Genomic DNA, 23387 nt, shown 5'->3' with positions numbered 1-23387 from the left:
AGCAATCGTATTTATTGAGCGCTTACTGTGTGCAGAGCACTGTACTAAGCGCTTGGGAAGTACAAGTTGGCAACATATAGAGACAGCCCCTACCCAACAGTGGGCTCACAGTCTAAAAGGGGGAGACAGAGAACAAAACCAAACATTCTAACAAGATAAAATAAATAGAATAGATCTGTACAAGTAAAATAATAAATAAATAAATAAATAGAGAAATAAATATGCACAAACATATACATATATACTTACTTGATATGTACAAGTAAAATTGAGTAATAAGTATGTACAAACATATATACATATATACTTACTTGTACAGATCTATTCAATAGAATAGATCTGTACAAGTAAAATAATAAATAAATAAATAAATAGAGAAATAAATATGCACAAACATATACATATATACTTACTTGATATGTACAAGTAAAATAGAGTAATAAATATGTACAAACATATATACATATATACTTGTACAGATCTATTCAATAGAATAGATCTGTACAAGTAAAATAATAAATAAATAAAGAAAGAAAGAAATGTGCACAAACATATACATATATACTTGATATGTACAAGTAAAATAGAGTAATAAATATGTACAAACATATATGCATATATACTTGTACAGATCTATTCAATAGAATAGATCTGTACAAGTAAAATAATAAATAAATAAATAGAGAAATAAATGTGCACAAACATATACATATATACTTGATATGTACAAGTAAAATAAATAGAGTAATAAATATGTACAAACATATATACTTGTACATATCTATTCTATTTATTTTATTTTGTTAGTATGTTTGGTTTTCTTCTCCGTCTCCCCCTTCTAGACTGTGAGCCCACTGTTGGGTAGGGACTGTATACGTTGCCAGCTTGTACTTCCCAAGCGCTTAGTCCAGTGCTCTGCACACAGGAAGCGCTCAGTAAATACAATCGATTGCCAACTTGTACTTCCCAAGCGCTTAGTCCAGTGCTCTGCACACAGGAAGCGCTCAATAAATACGATTGAATGGAATTGGGGGGCTGTGGAAGCAGGCCTAGGTGAGAGTTTCCCGGAGGGCTGGGCGGCCGGGGGCATGGCTTCCGTTTTGGGTAGGAAGTAGTTGCCCCCTCTTTCTCCAACTCCTCCTCCTCCTCCTCTTTCCCGCCTAAAAAAAGGCGCCTCCCTCAGCCCTGGCCCCCTCAGCCGTGGCCTTCTGCTAAAGCTGCTGGCCCTGCACCATGCCCACCGACCGTCCACCCCACGGGGAATGGCAGTACCTGGGCCAGGTGCAGCACCTCCTCCAGGATGGCTGCAAGAAGGAGGACCGAACCGGCACCGGCACCCTGTCCGTCTTCGGCCTGCAAGCGCGCTACAGCCTCAGGGGTAACCCAACTCCTCCTCGGCCCCCGCCATGCCCTTATTTTATTTTGTTAGTATGTTTGGTCTTGTTCTCTGTCCCCCCTTTTAAACTGTGAGCCCACTGTTGGGTAGGGACTGTCTCTATATGTTGCCAATATGTACTTCCCAAGCGCTTAGTACAGTGCTCTGCACATAGTAAGCGCTCAATAAATACGATTGATGAGGATGATGCCCTGCTCTGCCTTGTCCTGCCCTACTCTACTCTGTCCTGGGCCCTGCCCTGTTCTCTGCCTTACCCTGCCCTACTCTGCTCTGCCCTGGGCCCTGCCCTTAATATGTGCAGAGCACTGTACCAATCCCTTGGAAAGTACAATTCAGCAACAGGTAATAATAATAATAATTCTGGCATTTGTTAAGCAAATAACATCTTGCCCTGTTCTCCTGTGCTCTGCCTTGCCCTGCCCTACTCTGCTGTGCCCTGGGCCCTGCCCTTAATATGTGCAGAGCACTGTACCAATCCCCTGGAAAGTACAATTCAGCAACAGGTAATAATAATAATAATTCTGGCATTTGTTAAGCAAATAACATCTTGCACAAGGCCGCAGGAACGGAGGACCAAGAGAATTTGTAACACCCCGCCGGTCACTCAATCAATCAATCGTGTTTATTGAGCAATTACTGTGTGCAGAGCACTGGACTAAGCGCTGGCAACGTATAGAGACAGTCCCTACCCAACAGTGGGCTCGCAGTCTTAAAGGGGGAGACAGAGAACAAAACCAAACATGCTAACAAAATAAAATCAATAGAATAGATATGTACAAGTAAAATTAATACATAAATAGAGTAATGAATATGTACAAACATATATACAGGTGCTGTGGGGAAGGGAAGGAGGTAAGATGGGGGATGGAGAGGGGAACGAGGGGGAGAGGAAGGAAGGGGCTCAGTCAGGGAAGGCCTCCTGGAGGAGGTGAGCTCTCAGCAGGGCCTTGAAGGGAGGAAGAGAGCTAGCTTGGCGGGTGGGTAGAGGGAGGGCATTCCAGGCCGGGGGGTCGATGGTGGGACAGGCGAGAACGAGGTACGGTGAGGAGATTAGCGAATTGAATTCCTGAAATTTCCAAATGTCCCACTGCCATGTTGCTGTAACTCAACAAAAGACACAGTGATATTGGGATCGGGGCTGCTTGGCACTCGTCCCTCTCCCGGGAGGTGAACGGGCTAAGGTAGCCACTTTCCTTCTTTGCTGCTCTATCTGAACTCGTGTCTCCGAGCCATTTTTTCCTATCTGCGTCACCACCCTGGGTACAAGAAACCTGAAACCTGCGGCCGATTTACACCGAGTTAACCTCTTTTGCACCCTACGTGTCGATAACATTTACTATGTGCAAAGCAATCAATCAATCAATCGTATTTATTGAGCGCTTACTGTGTGCAGAGCACTGTACTATGCGCTTGGGAAGTACAAGTTGGCAACATATAGAGACAGTCCCTACCCAACAGTGGGCTCGCAGTCTAAAAGGGGGAGACAGAGAACAAAGCCAAACATACTAACAAAATAAAATAAATAGAATAGATATGTTCTATATCTAATTGTACTTGTACTTTTTTGTACCAATTTGTACTTCCCAAGCGCTTAGTACAGTGCTCTGCACATAGTAAGCGCTCAATAAATATGATTGATTGATTGATATGTACAGGTTCCAAAGCACTGTACCAAGCGCCGGGAAGGATACATGGTGATCAGGTTGTCCCACGGGGGGCTCACAATCTTAATCCCCATTTTACAGATGAGGGAACTGAGGCTCAGGGAAGTTAAGCGACTTGCCCGAGGTCACACAGCAGACATAAATAATAATAATAACGATGGCATTTATTGAGCGCTTACTATGTGCGAAGCACTGTTCTAAGCGCCGGGGAGGATACAAGGTGATCAGGTTGTCCCACGGGGGGCTCACAATCTTAATCCCCATTTTACAGATGAGGGAACTGAGGCTCAGGGAAGTTAAGCGACTTGCCCGAGGTCACACAGCAGACATAAATAATAATAATAATGATGGCATTTATTGAGCGCTTACTACGTGCGAAGCACTGTTCTAAGCGCCGGGACGGATACAAGGTGATCAGGTTATCCCACGGGGGGCTCACAATCTTAATCCCCATTTTACAGATGAGGGAACTGAGGCTCAGGGAAGTTAAGTGACTTGCCCGAGGTCACACAGCAGACATAAATAATAATAATAATAATGATGGCATTTATTTATTCCCTCTCTCTCTCCCTCCCTACCTCCCTCCTCCGCCGCACACCCCCTCTCGTGCCAGCCGGTGACCCCCAAACTCCCCCACAGCCGCCCTATGGCCCGCAAGCCCATTGCAGCCCCCACCCTCCAGTCTGGGGGGTGGGGGGCGTTTGATAATAATAATTGTGCCATTTGTCAAGAGCTTACTGTGTGCCAGGCACTGTACTAAGCGCTGGGGTGTACACAAGTAAATTGGGTTGGACCCAGGCCCCATCCCACATGGGGCTCACAGTCTCAATCCCCATTTTGCAGATGAGGGAATGGAGGCACAGAGACGTCAAGTGATTTGCCAAAAGTATCGCAGCAGACAAGACAGGGCTTAGAACCCATAACTTCCTACGTAACCTTCTAGACTGTGAGCCCGCTGTTGGGTAGGGACCGTCTCTATATGTTGCCAACTTGGACTTCCCAAGCGCTTAGTACAGAGAAGCAGCGTGGCTCAATGGAAAGAGCCCGGGCTTTGGAGTCAGAGGTCATGGGTTCAAATCCCGGCTCTGCCACTTGTCAGTTGTGTGACTTCGGGCTAGTCACTTAACTTTTAGACTGTGAGCCCACTGTTGGGTAAGGACTGTCTCTATATGTTGCCAACTTGTACTTCCCAAGAGCTTAGTACAGTGCTCTGCACACAGTAAGCGCTCAATAAATACAATTGATTGATTGATTGATTCTCTGCTGTCTCCCCCTTCTAGACTGTGAGCCCACTGTTGGGTAGGGACTGTCTCTATGTGTTGCCAACATGTACTTCCCAAGCACTTCGTACAGTGCTCTGCACACAGTAAGTGCTCAATAAATACGATTGATTGATTGCACATAGTAAGCACTTAATAAATGCCATTATTATTATTATTATTACAGTGCTCTGCACACAGTAAGCGCTCAATAAATGTGATTGAATGAATAACCTTTGTACAGATTTAGTATTCTATTTATTTTACTTGTACATATTTACTATTCTATTTTGTCAGTGATGTGCATCCAGCTTTACCTCTATTTATTCTGATGACACCCGACCACATGTTTTGTTTTGTTGTCTGTCTCCCCCTTCTAGACTGTGAGCCTGTTGTTGGGTAGGGATTGTCTCTTTATGTTGCCAACTTGTACTTCCCAAGCGCTTAGTACAGTGCCCTGCACACAGTAAGAGCTCAATAAATACGATTGAATGAATGAATGAACCTTCTGACTCCCGAACCTGTGCTCTATCCACTATGTCATGCCGCATCCCACTATGCCATGCTAAGAAAGACAACCCACTGGGTGTGTGGCCATAATAATAATAATAATGATGATGATACTTGTTAAATGCTAACTATGTGCCTGTGGGAGTGGGCCCTGAGACAATGTACTGTGTATGCGGTCATAATAGTAATAATTATGGTATTTAAGCGCTTACCGTGTGCCGTGCACTGTACTAAGCACTGGGGTGGGGATCAGCAACTTTGGTTGGACACATTCCCTGTCCCACATGGGGCTCACAGCCTTATTCCCCATTTTACAGATGAAGGAACTAAGGCCCAGAGATGTGAAGTGACTCGCCTAAGGTCACGCAGCAGCCAAGTAGCAGAGCAGAGATTAGAACCCATGACCTTCAGACTCCCAGCCCCGTGCTCTATCCACTACAACGTACTGCTTCATCAATCAGTGGTATTTATTGAGCACTTACTATGTGTAGAGCACTCTCTCGAGCCTTTGGGAGAGTACAGTACATCCCTGATGTGTAAGTGGCCAAAGTCACATAACCGTTCCACTCAGTCCTGCACTCTCAGGATGGGCTGGGAGTCAGTATAGAGCCAGCGTGGAAGGGTCCCTGCAGAAATAGTAATAATTGTGGCATTTGTTAATTCCTTACTGTGTGCCAGATACTGTATTTATTTTATATATTTATATATTTATTTTATTTTGTTAGTATGTTTGGTTTTGTTCTCTGTCTCCCCCTTTTAGACTGTGAGCCCACTGTCAGGTAGGGACTGTATATGTTGCCAAATTGTACTTCCCAAGCTCTTAGTACAGTGCTCTGCACACAGTAAGTGCTCAATAAATGCGATTGATGATGATGATGATGCCAGATACTGTACTAAGCACTGGGGTATATACAAGATAATTGGGTTGGACACAGTTCCTGGCCCACACGGGACTCACAGCCTTAATCCCCATTTTTCAGATGAGGGAACTGAGGCACAGAGAAATGAAGTGACATGCCCAAGGTCACACAACAGACAAGTGGTAAAGCTGAGATTAGAACCCAGGCCCGTGCTCTTTCTACTAGGCCATGCTGCTTCTCTAATAAGGCCAGAAAAATCCCAGCCCACAAAAGGGGCCCCAGACAGCCACCAACATCCATCACCTCGGGCAACCTAGGGCCTCCCCCAAGTACCTTCAGGGGGTGCGGGGGTCACTCTGAGATGCGACCTTGCTCCCAGGGCTCGACTTCTACAGGATTTACAGTTTTGCCCTTCAAGATGTATTTTTTCCCCCCCTCAAATGGTCTTTTAGATCAGTTTCCTTTGCTGACGACCAAACGGATGTTCTGGAAGGGAGTACTGGAGGAGCTGCTCTGGTTTATCAAGGTGAGCTAGTCATTCATTCATTCAGTCTGTCAGTCGATTGTATTTTTTAAGCGCTTACTGTGTGCAAAGCACTGTACTAAGAACTTGGGAAAGCACAGTAAAACAGTAAGCAACGATATTTCCCGCCCACAGTGATCTCACAATCCAGCAGGGGAACAGTCTAGAGGAGGGAAATTCCCTCTGGCTACCTGCTTCTTGTATTCCTAGTGGTACAGAGCATTTTCCACTATTTCCCTGGGGACATAGACAGGGAGAACGCCCTTAAACCAGCAACAGAGGTGCACAAGTGTTTTGTTTGTTTGTTTTTAATGGTATTTGTTAAGCACTTACTATGTGCCAGGCACTGAACTAAGCACTGGGGTAGGGACAAAGCCTTCCCAGACTAAGGCCCCCTTTTCCTCAGCTCCCCCTCCCCTCCCTTATCTATGTAGTTAGTTGCACATATCTAAAATTCTATTTATTTATATAAATGCCTGTTTACTTGTTTTGATGTGTATCTATAGTTCTATTTATTGATGCTATTGATGCCCATTTACTTGTTTTGATGTCTGCCTCCCCCTTCTAGACCGTGAGCCCGTTGTGGGGAGGGATTGTCTCTCTTTGTTGCCAAATTGTACTTTCCAAATGCTTAGTACAGTGCTGTGCACACAGTAAGTGTGCAATAACTACAATTAAATAAATAAATACGAGTAATCCAGTCGGACACTGTCCCTTCCCCCCCCCCCACCCTTGGGGTTCCCAGCCTTAGTCCTCATTTTACAGATGAAGTAACTGTGGCCCAGAGAAGTTACATGACTTGCCCAGGGTCACACTGCAGACAGGTGGCGGAGCCGAGATTAGAACCCAGATCCTTCTGCCTTCCAGGTTTGTGCTTTCTCCACTAGGTCATGCGACTTCTCGACTGAAGCGAGTCCATTAGGAAATAGAGTACGAGCAGTGAATGCCTGGATCCCCTTGTTCCTTTTACCTTCTGGCCAAAGCCTGTCTGATCCCAGGCTGGTGTCTGGGGTGGTCACCTCGGCCAGGATGGTCTCTGAGGGTGGGGGACAGAGTAGTTGCTCAGGTGGAGTCTTCCTCACAGTGGACCCATACTCCTCCAGTAGTAATCATGGTATTTATTATGCAGAACACTGTACTAAGCACTGGGAAAGAATACGCAGGGAATCAGACAATGATACGTGACCGTCAGGTGGGGTTTCCAATCTAAAATAGGAGAAGCAGCGTGGCCTAGTGAAAATAACACGGGCCTGAGAATCAGTAAACCTGGGTTCTAATCCCGGCTCTGCCTCCTGTATGCTCTGTGACCTTGAGCAAGTCACTAAGCTTCTCTGTGTCTGTTACCTCATCTGTAAAATGGGCGTTACGGCTGTGAGCCCCTTGTGGGTCAGGCCCTGTGTCAAACCCGATTACCTTTTATCCACCCCAGCGCTTAGATCGGTGCCTGGCACATAATAAGTGCTTAACAAATACCAATCTCATTGTTAAAATCCAGGCACCCAGACTTCTGGGTCCACTCAAGAGCTGGCCGTTACCTCTCAGACCGTTCCTGAGCGAGGCCAATCTCCCCAAATTTGGGGACTGAGATTGAATCAATCGCATTTATTGAGCGCTTCCTGTGTGCAGAGCACTGTACTAAGAGCTTGGGAAGTACAAGTTGGCAACATATAGAGACAGTTCCTACCCAACAGTGGGCTCACAGTCTAGAAGAGGGAGACAGAGAACAAAACCATACTAACAAAATAAAATAAATAGAATAGATATGTACAAGTAAAATAAATAAATAAATAGAGTAATAAATATGTACAAACATATATACATATATACAGGTGCTGTGGGGAAGGGAAGGAGGTAAGATGGGGGGATGGAGGGGGGGACGAGGGGGAGAAGAAGGAAGGGGGTCAGTCTGGGAAGGCCTCCTGGAGGAGGTGAGCTCTCAGTAGGGCCTTGAAGGGAGGAGGAGAGCTATCCTGGCGGATGGGAAGAGAGAGGGCATTCCAGGCCCTGGGGATGACGTGGACAGGGGGTCGATGGCGGGACAGGCAAGAACGAGGCACGGTGAGGAGATTAGCGGCAGAGGAGCAGAGGGTGCGGGCTGGGCTGGACTCAGTCTGGGAAGACCTCCTGGGTCGGTTCAGGAAGACTTGGCACAGGAGAACGGGTGGCCATATAGCAGGAGTTGAAGGAGTGGGTTTTCCTGGATGGGCTGCCCACCCATATCCTGAAACTGCTCGCTCACGAAGGTAGACCAACGGCCCCACCCACCACAGAGCAGGGAAACTAGAAGGGGGATCCGGCGGGCCTGGTCAATGGACGGTGGCCGTGGGCCTCCTACAGCCCGGGTGCTCCCCATACATGACCGTCCTAGTAAATGATCATCAGGAAGTCTCCTTCCCGTAGACGCCGGGACCCAGATATCTATGATGAGGAAGGATGCTTGGCTAGGGGGCCAACCATCAATTATGGGAAATGTTGCCATAATTGGGGTCACCGGGAAACGGGGGGCGCTCCCCATCACCCGAGCACCCAACTACGTGCAAGAAAGTTGCAGGTTAAGGCGTGGGGGTAGGAAACCTAACCAATTTTCCATCAGGGTAGCGCTATCATTTTGGAAGATCAAAAGGGAACTCCTTTGAGAAAAGGCACCCCTTTCCAGCAAAGGGTTGCCTCCCTCTCAGGTGAATGGTTGTCCTCCTCAATCTAAGGCACCTCCCCCTAGAAACTACAATAGCCATAAATGGGAGCAAATTTGCCATTGTTCTTCCAGCCTAGGAACAACTGTAGGCGTGGTGATTTAACCATTATTTCTATAATTTTACTACCTTAAATTTCACTAAATTGGTAAAAGAGGTAGAAGCAAATCAAATATAAAGTGTCATCTTGATATATTTGGAATAATAATTGAATCCGACTGGGCACACCTAGGCAGCTAGTAGCGATGAGAGCTGCCCACTAACTCTGGTAGAGGCTTGGAGATCCTCCAAGACCTAGACCCTTCTCTCTTGCAGACACCACGCCTGGAAGAGGGGGAATGACGACACATCAGTCTATGAAACTGCTTGGCCTGCTCGTCATCTAACCTGCTAAATATTATTATGAAAAAGCTATTATTTCTAATTTTATCAGTTGTATTTGGCTGTATGATGCTCCTGGGTACTTCTGAACCTCATAATTTTATGATCAGTATTGCTTGACTTCCGGACGGGTCGAGCAAAGGAATCATCACGGAACTCCTTCCCGAGGAGGCCGTCTTCGGTCTTAGCCATAATGTGACAGCATTAGGGAAGGGAACCTGTTTTTAACGGACAACCTTCTTCAACATGACTGGTACCCCTCACCCCTTCATTCCTGTGATTCTGGACAATTGGACACGATGATATCTGGCAATGTACCGTGCAGCTCACCAGGAGTCCACAGCTCTAGAGAAGTTTCGGACTGGTTCCATGGACTCTTTAAACTGGGGGGAGCTCAGTGTTCCATGAGTTGCTGCTAGTTTTGCTCCTGGCGGTAAGCTTAGTGGGAGGATGCTGGGTACTAAATTGCTGTTGCTCCGGCTCTATCCACACAGGTGCGATGAACTCTACAGCCAGTCCCAGCTCCTGCCTCTGTGCTCTATCATAAGACCTTTGTACCCCACCAGTCACACTCCCTACCTATGGTCCGCACACCTTGGGGGTTCCGCCTCCCATCACACCTGGCCAAGGGATGGGCCTTGTCCTCTGTCCCAACACATGGATCCACTTTCCCGGCTTCCGTGGCCAGCCAGGGGAGGACATTGGTCCTTGGCATCATCATCATCAATCGTATTTATTGAGCGCTTACTGTGTGCAGAGCACTGTACTGAGCGCTTGGGAAGTACAAATTGGCAACATATAGAGACAGTCCCTACCCAACAGTGGGCTCACAGTCTAAAAGGGGGAGACAGAGAACAAAACCAAACATACTAACAAAATAAAATAAATAGAATAGATATGTACAAGTAAAATCAATCAATAAATAGAGTAATAAATATGTACAAACATATATACATATATACAGGTGCTGTGGGGAAGGGAAGGAGGTAAGATGGGGGGTGGAGAGGGGGACGAGGGGGAGAGGAATGAAGGGACTCAGTCTGGGAAGGCCTCCTGGAGGAGGTGAGCTCTCAGTAGGGCCATGTGGTCAGGGGAGGGACGATGCTGGAAGGCACGTCACCCCACCACCACGCGCCCCGGAAGGGACGCAGGGAAGGTTGGGGTCATGTGGCTAGGGCCAAGGCTACCCTGCTAATTCAAGCTCTCATCCTATCCCGTCTGGACTACTGCACTAGCCTTCTCTCTGATCTCCCATCCTCGTGTCTCTCTCCACTTCAATCCATACTTCATGCTGCTGCCCGGATTATCTTTGTCCAGAAACGCTCTGGACATATTACTCCCCTCCTCAAAAACCTCCAATGCCTACTGATCAATCTGCGCATCAGGCAGAAACTCCTCACCCTGGGCTTCCAGGCTGTCCATCACCTCGCCCCCTCCTACCTCACCTCCCTTCTCTCCTTCTACTGCCCAGCCCGCACCCTCCGCTCCTCCACCACTAATCTCCTCACTGTACCTCGCTCTCGCCTGTCCCGCCATCGACCCCCGGCCCACGTCCTCCCCCAGGCCCGGAATGCCCTCCCTCTGCCCATCCGCCAAGCCAGCTCTCTTCCTCCCTTCAAGGCCCTGCTGAGAGCTCACCTCCTCCAGGAGGCCTTCCCAGACTGAGCCCCTTCTTTCCTCTCCCCCTCGTCCCCCTCTCCATCCCCCCGTCTTACCTCCTTCCCTTCCCCACAGCACCTGTATATATGTATATATGGTTGTACATATTTATGACTCTATTTATTTATTTATTTATTTATTTTACTTGTACATTTCTATCCTACTTATTTTATTTTGTTGGTATGTTTGGTTCTGTTCTCTGTCTCCCCCTTTTAGACTGTGAGCCCACTGTTGGGTAGGGACTGTCTCTATGTGATGCCAATTTGTACTTCCCAAGCGCTTAGTACAGTGCTCTGCACATAGTAAGCGCTCAATAAATACGATTGATTGATTGATTGATTGATTGACCCTGGGCAATGGCCATCCCAAGGTCAAAATGCTACCTCTAGCGTAACTTCTCTGGCCAGAGGGGGTGTGGCGGAACCGATTGAACCGATGCCAGGGCTGCTCTGATGCCAAGGGACATCCTGGTTCTAACCCCACCCTCACCCGCCACGGGGTCAGGACTGAACCGTCCTATGACTATGGGGCCAAGTGGAAACTCAGGTGGGATCGTCCTGTCAATTGACCGAAAGGGGCAAACTTCAATTGGCTGAAAATGGATGTCAGGCAGATCAGGTCAGAGAACACAGTTGTGAGAAGAACGCAGGGTAGTGGAAAGGGGCCTTGGGAAAAATTGGGTAATGTCAGTAAACTAATGAATGTATGGGTTAGGTGGGGCTGGGAAGAGGGCATGACCTCCTCCTACTCTAAACAAATGAGAATATTTGAGGAGAAAGAAATCAGGCCTTGAGACGGGACGAGAAACTGAGAAGGAGATGCGGGATTGGACATGTCATAAAGAGCAGAGAAAAACGGTAGGGAAGATGTCCTCACACCTTGACTTTGTCCACCTCTTCTAGGGCTCCACAAATGCCAAAGAACTCTCTGCGAAGGGAGTGAGGATCTGGGATGCCAATGGGTCTCGGGACTTCCTGGATAAGCATGGCTTTACCTCCAGAGAGGAAGGAGACTTGGGACCAGTTTATGGCTTTCAGTGGAGGCATTTTGGTGCCGAATACAAGGAGATGAACACAGGTGAGGAAAATGAATGACTCCACAAGTTGTCTTTTCTGCCACAGTAGCAGAGTTATTTTCCACCATTATTTCAATTTGGTGTGAGCAGTTTGGGAAGCTGTAGGTGCTTATCTAGGGAGCTGTCCCCATCTTCGTCGCCCTTCTTAAAGTCGTATCTCCTCCAAGATGCCTTCCTCGACCGACCTCTAATTTCCCATCTTATTCACCCTCCCTTCTGTATCGCTTATATGCTTGGGGCTGTACTCCTTAATCACATTAATGCTTGCCTCATAGTGCTTATTTATGTACAATTAATTTATACTCTGTCATTTCCTCTATCTGTAATTTATTTTAATGCCTGCCTCCTCCATTAGACAATAAACTCCCTGAAGGTATGAGTCATCAATCAATTCTGTTGTATTGTTCTCTCCCCAGTGCTGCATTTACTGCTCTGCCCACAGTAAGGACTCGATAGATGCCACTGATTATATCTTCTTTTAAAAGATCAGTTTTATGGGGCAAGGTATCCTGAGCATTTGATGTCAGTGGAAAGAGGCTTGGGGCAGTTCACCATTAGTAAACATCACCGGGACCCCCAAGGCTGGCCGCTGGCCTTTGGGTGCCCTCTCTGACTGCCCGGAAGGATCGGCTTGTTGTCCTTGTTTCAGGGTGATGGAAACTGCCCCACCTGCAAAAGGCAGAAATCCCAGATTTCCTCTCTGTCCCATTTGCTGCAGAATTGCCGGGAACTGTGGATCGGGCAGTCCGCAGTGTTGGTTGAAAATATCTACTGAGTACTGAGAGACCAGAAAAAGGAGAAAGTACTATTGTGGCTTAGCTTTTCTCCTCAGGGATGCTGTTGCGGGTGAGGGACAGTTCTGAGATGAGCGAATCTCTTCTCGAATCACTTGCTGAGGAGACAGCTGAAGGGCCAGTTGTTCTGGGGTCATCAAAGGCCTCAAATAAGACAAATGACCAGGTCTTTATGCTTAAGGGACCCAGTGGTCTTTCTTTTTCTAGGATTGTCTCATTTCTTCCCTGCAGAAACCTCAGGTGCAGTTACCCCTTGGGAGAAGGGGGTAATTCAATCACTGTAGTTTATTATAAATTATGTTTATATTAATGTCCGACTCCCTCTCTATACTGTAAGCTCGTTTGTTTTGTTTTTATAGCATTTGTTAGACGCTTACTATGTGCTGGGCAGAAAAGCAGCGTGGCTCAGTGGAAAGAGCACGGGCTTGGGAGTCAGAGGTCATGGGTTCAAACCCCTGCTCTGCTGCTTGTCAGCTGTGTGACTTTGGGCAAGTCACTTCACTTCTCTGTGCCTCAGTTACCTCAACTGTAAAATGGGGATTAAGACTGTGAGCCCCACATGGGACAACCTGATTACCTTGTATCCTCCCCAGTGCTTAGAACAGTGCTTTGCACATAGTAAGCGCTTAACAAATACCAAAGTTATTATTATTATCAAGTGCTGAGGTAAGTACAAGCTAATCATATTGGACACAGTCCATGTCCCACATAGGGCTCACAGTCTTAATCCCTATTTTCCAGATGAGGTAACTGAGGCATAGAGAAGTGAAGTGACTTGCCCCAGGTCACACAGCAGACGAATGGCGTAGTGGGGAGTAGAAGCCAGGTCCTTCTGATTCCCAGGCCCATGCCTATTCACTAGTCTCCATGGTTTCTCTGTGTGTTTTTTTTTTCTTCCCAAATTTTCAGTCCCTTAGTTGATGATAATAATAATGATAGCATTTGTTAAGCCCTATGTGCCAAGCACTGTTCTAAACACTAGGGTAGATAAAGGGTCATCAGGTTGTCCCATGTGGCGCTCACAGTCTTAATCCCCCTTTTACAGATGAGGTAACTGAGGCACAGAGAAGTTAAGTGCAGCTCCGCAACATTGCCAAGATCCGCCCTTTCCTCTCCATCCAAACCGCTACCCTGCTCATTCAAGCTCTCATCCTATCCCATCTGGACTACTGCACCAGCTTTCTCTCTGATCTCCCATCCTCGTGTCTCTCTCCACTTCAATCCATACTTCATGCTGCTGCCCGGATTATCTTTGTCCAGAAACGCTCTGGGCATATTACTCCCCTCCTCAAAAACCTCCAATGGCTACCAATCAATCTGCGCATCAGGCAGAAACTCCTCACCCTGGGCTTCAAGGCTGTCCATCACCTCGCCCCCTGCTACCTCACCTCCCTTCTCACCTTCTACTGCCCAGCCCGCACCCTCCGCTCCTCCGCCGCTAATCTCCTCACTGTACCTCGTTCTTGCCTGTCCCGCCATCGACCCCCGGCCCACGTCATCCCCCGGGCCTGGAATGCCCTCCCTCTGCCCCTCCGCCAAGCTAGCTCTCTTCCTCCCTTCAAGGCCCTGCTGAGAGCTCACCTCCTCCAGGAGGCCTTCCCAGACTGAGCCCCTTCCTTCCTCTCCCCCCTCGTCCCCCTCTCCATCCCCCCATCTTACCTCCTTCCCTTCCCCACAGCACCTGTATATATGTATATATGGTTGTACATATTTATTACTCTATTTATTTATTTATTTATTTATTTTACTTGTACATTTCTATCCTATTTATTTTATTTTGTTGGTATGTTTGGTTTTGTTCTCTGTCTCCCCCTTTTAGACTGTGAGCCCACTGTTGGGTAGGGACTGTCTCTATGTGTTGCCAATTTGTACTTCCCAAGCGCTTAGTACAGTGCTCTGCACATAGTAAGCGCTCAATAAATACGATTGATTGATTGATTGATTGATTGTTAAGTGACTTACCTAAAGTCACACAGCTGACAACTGGCAGAGGCGGGATTAGAACCCACACCCTCTGACTCCCAAGCCCTTGCTCTTTTCACTATGCCACACTCCTTCTCAAACAAATGTATTTCCTTTCAAATGAGCGGGTGGAGGTGGGTGTACCATGACCCACCCTTAGAGCAATTCTGCTTCAGTTTTGTGGTCCTTCTGAGGCATGCAGCAGGCTGGAAAACTCACAATCCTGTGGTGGGGTGGAAACCAAGCATTTCCTGAAAATGTGGCCCTTTGTAATTTTAGTGTGTGCTGGTATCGATGACCTCTTGTTGGTTTTTCAATCTTTTGAACAACTTTCTTCAGATTATGCCGGCCAAGGAGTTGACCAGTTGCAAAAAGTCATCGACACAATCAAAGCCAACCCTGACGATCGAAGAATCATTATGTGTGCGTGGAATCCTAAAGGTAAGGGCGGGAAGGGAATTGGTATGGGAACTTCCGGGAATACGGGCAGTTCCTGGTAGGAAGGGATCATGTCTCTGTTTGCCGTACTTAATACAGTGCACTGCACCAAGTGAACGCTCAGGAAATGCAATTATTACTATGTATCCTAACCAGAGTGCCAGCCATTGGTGTCTTAGCACTTAACGGTCATCCTTAAAAGTTACTTTGTAATTACTTACCCAAAAGCTCGTATTTATTGAGCACTTACTATGTGCAGAGCACTGTACTAAGTTCTTGGGAGAGTACAGTATAATAGAATTGATAGACACATTCCCTGCCCACAGTTGTTTGAAGTTCTAAATTTATATTTTAGCAATAATAATAACTGTGGTACTTTGTGCCAAGCACTGTCCTGGGCACTTGGAGTAGATAGAAGATAATCAGTTTGGACAGAGTCTCTGTCCCACCTTGGGCTCCCAGTCTAATACCAGGGAGAACTGGTATTAAGTCCTCATTTTATAAATGAGGAAACTGAGGCATGGAAAAGCTAAGCATTTAAGAGAGGATTATTTGAATAAATTTGATAAGGCATCAGGGGGTTCATACTTTCTGTTGCATACCCTTCCCAAGGATGAATTCATTTGTTCAATTGTATTTATTGAGCGCTTACTGTGTGCAGTGCATTGTACTAAGCACTTGGGTGAATCCAATACAGCAATAAACAGTCATTCCCTGAATTCCTGCTCTGGTTCCCTTAGTTGGATCTTTTCCTCCCCCTCCCCACACCTCCCTTTTGTAACACAACACAACAAATGGGAGACTCTTTTTCTCATAACTCTATTAATCTAATTTCCAGTTAGACTTTCATTAGGGTGATTACAAGTGCCAGAGTAAAGTGTCAGTTAAACTATATCTAAAAACATTTATTGAATGTTTTCCTGCTGATGTTTAACTTTTACATCCCTCAAGCTATTGTCAAAACTTCAGAAAACCACTTCACTTTGTTTAGAGGTTCTGCCTCTTTTAATCTCATTCATTCATACAGAGCACTGTACTAAGCGCTTGGGAAGTACAAGTTGGCAACATACAGAGTTGTTCCCTACCCAACAATGGGCTCACAGTCTAGAAGGGGGAGACAGACAACAAACAAAACGATGTAGACAGGTGTCGAAATAGTCAGAACAAATAGAATTAAAGCTATATGTACATCATTAACAAAATAAATAGAATAGTAAATATGTACAAGTAAAATAAATAGAGTAATAAATCTGTACAAATATACTTGTGCTGTGGGGAGGGGAAGGAGGTAGGGCAGGAGGGATGGGGAGGGAGAGAGGAAAAAGGGGGCCCAGTCTGGGAAAGCCTCCTGGAGGAGGTGAGCTCTCAGTAGGGCTTTGAAGGGAGGAAGAGAGCTAGCTTGGCGGATGTGTGGACGGAGGGCATTCCGGGCCAGGGGGAGGACGTGGGCCGGGGGTCGATGGCAGGACAGGCGAGAACGAGGTACAGTGAGGATGTTAGCGGCAGAGGAGCGGATGGTGCGGGCTGGGCTGGAGAAGGGGAGAAGGGAGGTGAGGTAGGAAAGCACGAGGTGATGGAGAGCTTTGAAGCCGAGAGTGAGGTTTTTGCTTGATTTGTAGGTTGACAGGCAGCCACTGGAGAGTTTTGAGGAGGGGTGTAACATGCCCAGAGCATACCCTTCTGTTTCTGCACAAAGATGATTCGGGCAGCAGAGTAAACTGATGCGGGGAGAGACAGGAGGATGGGAGATCAGAGAGGAGGCTGATGCAGTAATCCAGTCAGGATAGGATGAGAGATTGAACCAGCAGGGTAGCGGTTTGGATGGAGAGGAAAGGGCGGATCTTGGCAATGTTGTGGAGGGGGGCCGGCAGATTTCGGTGATGGATTGGATGTGTGGGGTGAATGAGAGAGCGGAGTTGAGGATGACACCAAGGGTGCGGGCTTGTGAGACGGGAAGGATGGTAGTGCCGTCTACAGTGACGGAAAAGTCTGGGAGAGGACAGGGTTTGGGAGGAAAGATAAGGAGTTCAGTCTTGGACATATTGAGTTTTCGATGGCGGGCAGACATCCAGATGGAGATGTCCTGAAGGCAGGAGGAGACATGAGCCTGAAGGGAGGGAGAGAGAGCAGGGGCAGAGATGTAGATTTGGGTGTCATCAGCATAGAGATGATAGTTGAAGCTGTGGGAGCGAATGAGTTCACCAAGGGAGTGAGTGTAGACAGAAAACAGAAGGGGACCAAGAACTGACCCTTGAGGAACTCCTAGAGTAAGGGAATGGGAGGGGGAGGAGGAGCCCGCAAAGGAGACTGAGAATGAGCGGCCGGAGAGATAGTGTCTCTGAATTAAGTATATGTGGTTGAAATTTACTCCTCAGTAAGGAGATGTTCATTCACTTTCATCTCCTGTGGGCCGACTGAATGAGCTCTGACAATTCCGATGAATAATTCTGGTATCTGTTAAGCGCTTATGATGTGCTAAGCACTGTACTGAGCACTGGGGTAGACACAAGACAATCAGGTCAGCTACAGTCCTAGTCCCACATAAAACGCACAGTCATAAGTAGGAGGGAGGCCAGGTATTTGATCCCCATTTTCAGATGAGGAAACTTAGACACAGAGAAGTTAAGTGATTTGTATAAGATCACACAGCAGTCATAGGGTGGAGCCAGGGTTAGAACCCAGGTCCTCTGACGCCTGTTTTCTTTCCAGTAAGCCATGCTGCTATACAAGTTGTGTGTCAAAAGACATATCAAAATTTAAATTCGCTAATAAGTCTTTCCTCTTAAAGATAGACTATGACATCTCAAGAGTGCTTACAAGTATCTGGTTTGGCATGAGGGTTTTTTTTCTTCTGATTGGAGTTTTCTCTGACCTTTTTCTCCCTTCCTTTGTTCTTTTCCTAGATATCCCTCTGATGGCTCTGCCCCCTTGCCATGCTCTCTGCCAGTTCTATGTGTTGAACGGTGAGCTCTCTTGCCAGCTGTACCAGAGGTCAGGAGACATGGGCCTTGGAGTGCCCTTTAACATTGCCAGTTACTCATTACTCACATATATGATCGCACATGTCACGGGCCTGAAGGTACGGTGCTCTCTTATTTGAGCAATTTAATCATTGCATGTAAAATACTATTGTTTTCATGTGGGAGGAATTGTCATGGAATTATTGAGGAAAATACCAAAGTAAGTTATCGTCAAACAACAAGATAGGGTTCAGTTCTCAGCTAAAGAATGGTATTTATTAAATGCCTACTTTTTGCAGAGTTCTGTACTAGGGAACACATACTGAAAGTAGAAGTGGCCTGGGTATTTATTCATTCATTTTCTGTCGTAACTATTGAGCACTTACTGTGTGCAGAGAACTTTTAATATCCCCTGAATGTTGTAAATCATAAGTTTATAGAAGCAGCGTGGCTCAGTGGAAAGAGCACGGGCTTTGGAGTCAGGTCATGGGTTCAAATCCCAGCTCTGCCAATTGTCAGCTGTGTGACTTTGGGCAAGTCACTTAACTTCTCTGTGCCTCAGTTACCCCATCTGTAAAATGGGGATTAAGACTGTGGGCCCCCGTGGGACAACCTAATCACCTTGTAACCTCCCCAGCACTTAGAACAGTGTTTTGGACATAGTAAGCACTTAATAAATGCCATTATTAATTAATTAATTAATTATGGGAAAGGCCAAGCTTTTGCCTTTAGGAGTCTGCTTTCTTATCTTGAGTAAGAGTTCTCAGCAGCAAAAGTTTCGTGTAGCTTCAAATATTTTGCCCTTTAAAATGCATCCTGCAGTCTGCTTTGAAGCAGTTTGAACCGAACCGTAGCAGTACTAATAATGTTTTTCTTTCCGTCTCTCCTCATTGAAATATAGCCTGGTGACTTTGTTCATACTTTGGGAGATGCTCACGTATACCTGAATCATATTGAAGCGCTGGAACTTCAAGTAAGTGGTTGGAACTGAACATGCTCCATCCTAAGTCTGTTTTGAAATTGCACTGTCTTTCCAATGACAAATTTCCTTTGGCCTGAAAGTTCATGTCAGATGCCATTTGCAAATCCAAACTTCTCTCCAGTTCATGCTTTGCTGCTGCTCAGATCGTTTTTCTAAAACATGGCTCTGTGCATGTTTTAGAAACCACCAGTGGTTTCCATCACAATCCCCATGAAGCAGAAGCTCCTCACTATTTCCTTTAAGGCACTCAATAGCTCTCTTCCCTCTAGTTATCCTCACTCCTCTTCCACTACAACCCATTCAGCACGCTTTGCTCATCTAATACTACAGAGAAGCCTCATGGTCCTGGGAGTTAGGAGGAACTGAGTTCTAACCCTGGCTCCTCCACTTGTCTGCTGGGAGACCTTGGGCAAGTCAATTCACTTTTCTGTGCCCCAATTCCCTCATCTATAAAGTGGGGATTTAGACTGTGAACCCCATGTGGAACAGGGACTGATATGCGTGCATATCAGTGCTTAGTACAGTGCCTGGCACATAATAATTGCTTATCAAATACCATTTAAGTGAAATAGTAATAATAATAATGATGGTGTTTGTTAAGCACTTACTATGTACCAAGCACTGTTCTAAGCACTGGGGTAGATTCAAGGTAATCAGGTTGTTCCACGTGGGGCTCACACTCTTCATCCCCATTTTACAGATGAGGAAACAGGCACAGAGAAGTTAAGTGACTGCCCAAAGTCATACAGCTGACAAGTGGTGGAGCAAGGATTAGAACCCACGTCTTCTTAATCCCAAGCCCATCCTCTTTCCACTAAGTCACACTGTGCCTCACTCTCATCTCTTGCCATCGACACCTTCCTCATGCCCTCCCTCCTGCCTGGAAGTCCCATTCCCATTCATATCCAATAGCCACCACCCTCCATCTTTAGAGAAGTAGCGTGGCTTAATGGAAAGAGCACAGGCTTTGGAGGCAGAGGTCATGGGTTCAAATCCTGGCTCCGCCAATTGTCAGCTGTGTGAAAAGCATTAAGCACTTAATGTTCTTCCTCCTTTCAGAGCCCGAGAGCTCACCTACTCCAAGAGGCCTTCCCAGACTGAGTCCCCTTTTTCCTCTCCTCCTCCCCATCCCCCCCCGCCCTACCTCCTTCCCCTCCCCACAGCACCTGTATATATGTTTGTACAGATTTATTGTACATATTTACCCTTCTATTTATTTTGTTAATGATGTGCATCTAGCTTTACTTCTATTTATTCTGATGACACCTGTCCACATGTTTTGTTTTGTTGTCTGTCTCCCCCTTCTAGACTGTGAGCCCACTGTTGGGTAGGGACCGTCTCTATATGTTGCCAACTTGTACTTCCCAAGCACTTGGTACAGTGCTCTGCACACAGTAAGCACTCAATAAATCCGATTGAATGAATGAATGAATGAATGAATGGAGAACGAAGCACACTTCCTATGAATGAAGATCAGTGGCTGGAGTGGTTTTTTTGGTTTGTTTTCTGTCAAAGCCGAGCTTAGTTTACCTGAGGAACAATAAGCGGGGTTTATGGTAATAAAGTAGCAGGTCCTGGAACATTGCCAGGTGTAAGGCCCCTACTGGCAACACTGCTTGGCACCTTGCCCCCTGCCAGTCTTCAACTTGTCCTGTGGCTGTAGTACAGGAGCAGAACATTCATTTCTTCACGTGATTGTCACAACGGTCTTCTCTGCACTGGCACGAGTTGATTTCAATCAGTGGTGTTTACTATGTGCAGGGCACTCTACTGAGCATTAGGGAGAGTACAGTGCAACATTGTGTTTTTTGTTTTAAGTGCTTACTATGTGCCAGGCACTGTACTATGTGCTGGGGTAGATACAGTTTGGACAGAGTCCCGTGTCCCCCATGGGACTCAGTCTTCATCCCCACTTTACAGATGAGATGACTGAGGTACAGAAAAGTGTAGTGACTTGCTCCCGGTCACAAAGTAAGCAAGGGGGAGAGCTGGGATTAGAACTCAAGTCCTTCTGACACCCAGGCTTGTGCGTTATCAAGTAGGCCACGCTTCTTCTCTGTAGTAGACTCCCCCCATACCGGGCTTACAGTGTAGAGGGATTATTTCAAGTAGATAGCCTCGCTGAATTCTTAGGACTAAAAATGATCAGGTTGGACTTCCTACATAGCAAACGACAACCGAGGCATAGGACAGCTCTCCATATCACGTGGATGGTGCAGGAGACGAGTGAAAAGTCCCCATGGCCGATCAGGACTGAAATCCTTGGAGTCTTTAAATGAGGTTTACGGTTCATGGACAGATTGATGCAATACGCACACAGCCCAAAATGTGAGTCATTGAAACAACAGGGGTGTAAGGGTGGTACCCTGCTTATTCTTCTCCACTTTGATTTCAGCTTCAGAGGGAGCCCCGACCTTTTCCCAAGCTCAAGATTCTTCGGCAAGTTGAAACCATCGATGACTTCAAAGCCGAAGACTTCCTGATTGAAGACTACAATCCCCATCCAGCTATTAAGATGGAGATGGCGGTCTAAGACCCCCCTTTGTGGCCTATTTTCAGGGGGTCCCTGTAGCAATCCCTCTGGATGCTTGTTGGAAAGGTGATTTGTTTTCCGGAGCCTGTGTTTAGATGGAAATGAACTAGATTTAAAGTCCTTGGAACTTCTCTGGTAGAGGAGTTTTGCTTCTAGCAGAATTAGCCATGGGTACAGTAAATAGAGCACAGCCAGATAGCTTTCTTTACTGAGGAATGTTCACTGTAGTTTGTTGGTCTTTCTGAGTGCTGAAGGGATGAGATGTGAACATCAACTTTTGTTCAGTTCCAGGACTTAAACTGCTAAGCTTAAAACGTGTACGAAATTACTTCACATCTGTTTGAATAAGGTTAGTCACTCCTTTTTACTCGCTGTACAGAGACACTAGAGTTTGCAATCTTTCTTGTCTAATGCTGAATTTATTAAAAGGTTAACTTGTTACTTGAACAAATTTGTTCCAATACCGAACAGATAACGCAACATAGATGTCTTGCAGAGTGTCATAGTACAGTGTTCAGCCCCAAATTTAAATTCACCCCCAATATATTTGAGAAGAAACGTGAGAGCCTTTTGTTCTTTAAGTAATTAAACAATGGTATTTGAGCGCTGTGAGCAAAGCATTGAACTAAGCACTTGGGAGAGTATAACATAAGAGGTGGGAGACAGGTTTCCTGCCCACAACAAGTTTGCAGTCTAGAGAGGGAGAGTCAAACATCATCGCTCCCCTGGACACAATATTAATATCCAGTGGGCTGATCCCTCAGATTTTCATTGTGTTTGCATTCATTGCATTATATAGTCTTTGTGCTGCTAGGATAAAAGCTTCCTCTACTAAACAAAATCACTGTCCCCCAGTAACAGTAATGGGAGCTACTACAGCTTCTGAGCAGCAATTAGCTTTTGCCAAACTTCACCTTCAGGAAACTCATGTTGCTTGACAGAATCTTCCTTCATCTCTGCAGAATAACCGGGATCCTTAAAGGAAAAGTAGCGGTCATCATCATCATCACCACTTGGAACAAAGATCTCCTTTTTCTCAGAACCACACTGCTAAGAGTTGCCCTAGTATCCATGTGAAGTAGTGTGGCCTCGTGGAAAGAGCCTGGGCCTGGAAGTTAGAGGATCTGGTTTCTAATCCTGGCTTTACCACTTACCTGTTGTGTGACCTTTGGAAATCATGTAACTTCTGAGCCCTAGTTTCCTCAACTGTAAAATGGGGATTCAATTTCCGTTCTCCCTCCCACTTAGACTGTGAGCCCCACATGGAATGGGGAATGCACCTGACCTGATCAGCGGGTATCTATCCTGGTGCTTAAAAGCATGGCTAGGTACATAGTAAGTGCTTAGCAAATACCATAATAATCCCGGTGAAGAGAAAAGGAGTAAAATACCAGAGAGTGAGTTTGGTTCTAGGGTTTTCAATAGGAGGGAGAGTTGCTTTTTTTTCTTTATGCTGAATGAATTCCAATTAAACCAAGGTAGGTGGGTGTGTGGGTGTGTTTTTATAGTTGTGCTTGGCCAGGCAAAGGGGGCAGGGGAAAATGGGATGGGACACAGACATTCATTCATTCATTCAATCGTATATATTGAGCGCTTACTGTGTGCAGAGCACTGTACTAAGCACTTGGGAAGTACAAGTTGGCAACATATAGAGACGGTCCCTATCCAACAGTGGGCTCACAGTCTAGGAGAGGGAGA

General features: G+C 46.3%; 2 protein-coding genes across 3 annotated transcripts in view; one reads left to right on the top strand and one right to left on the bottom strand.

Moving 5' to 3' along the window:
• Positions 1 to 1154: 1154 nt before the first annotated feature.
• Positions 1155 to 22127, top strand: TYMS (thymidylate synthetase). The gene is made up of 7 exons (XM_038746388.1): positions 1155 to 1378; positions 6142 to 6215; positions 11848 to 12022; positions 15116 to 15217; positions 18118 to 18293; positions 19076 to 19147; positions 21552 to 22127. The coding sequence occupies exons 1-7, from the start codon at positions 1234 to 1236 to the stop codon at positions 21687 to 21689; spliced, it is 882 nt and encodes a 293-aa protein (XP_038602316.1). The 5' UTR covers positions 1155 to 1233; the 3' UTR covers positions 21690 to 22127.
• ENOSF1 (enolase superfamily member 1) overlaps positions 22093 to 23387 on the bottom strand; it is a 55891-nt gene continuing 54596 nt past the window's right edge. For both annotated transcript variants that reach the window (XM_038746386.1, XM_038746387.1), the window contains one exon: positions 22093 to 22664. In XM_038746386.1, the coding sequence (XP_038602314.1) occupies positions 22563 to 22664 (102 nt within the window). In that variant the 3' untranslated portion in view covers positions 22093 to 22562. The remainder of the gene's footprint in view (positions 22665 to 23387) is intronic.

Source organism: Tachyglossus aculeatus, chromosome 5 (assembly GCF_015852505.1).
Source record: "Tachyglossus aculeatus isolate mTacAcu1 chromosome 5, mTacAcu1.pri, whole genome shotgun sequence".
In the NCBI taxonomy this organism is placed as follows: Eukaryota; Metazoa; Chordata; class Mammalia; order Monotremata; family Tachyglossidae; genus Tachyglossus; species Tachyglossus aculeatus.
Note: the sequence above shows the minus strand (reverse complement) of the source record. Positions and strands in the feature narration are given on the sequence as shown.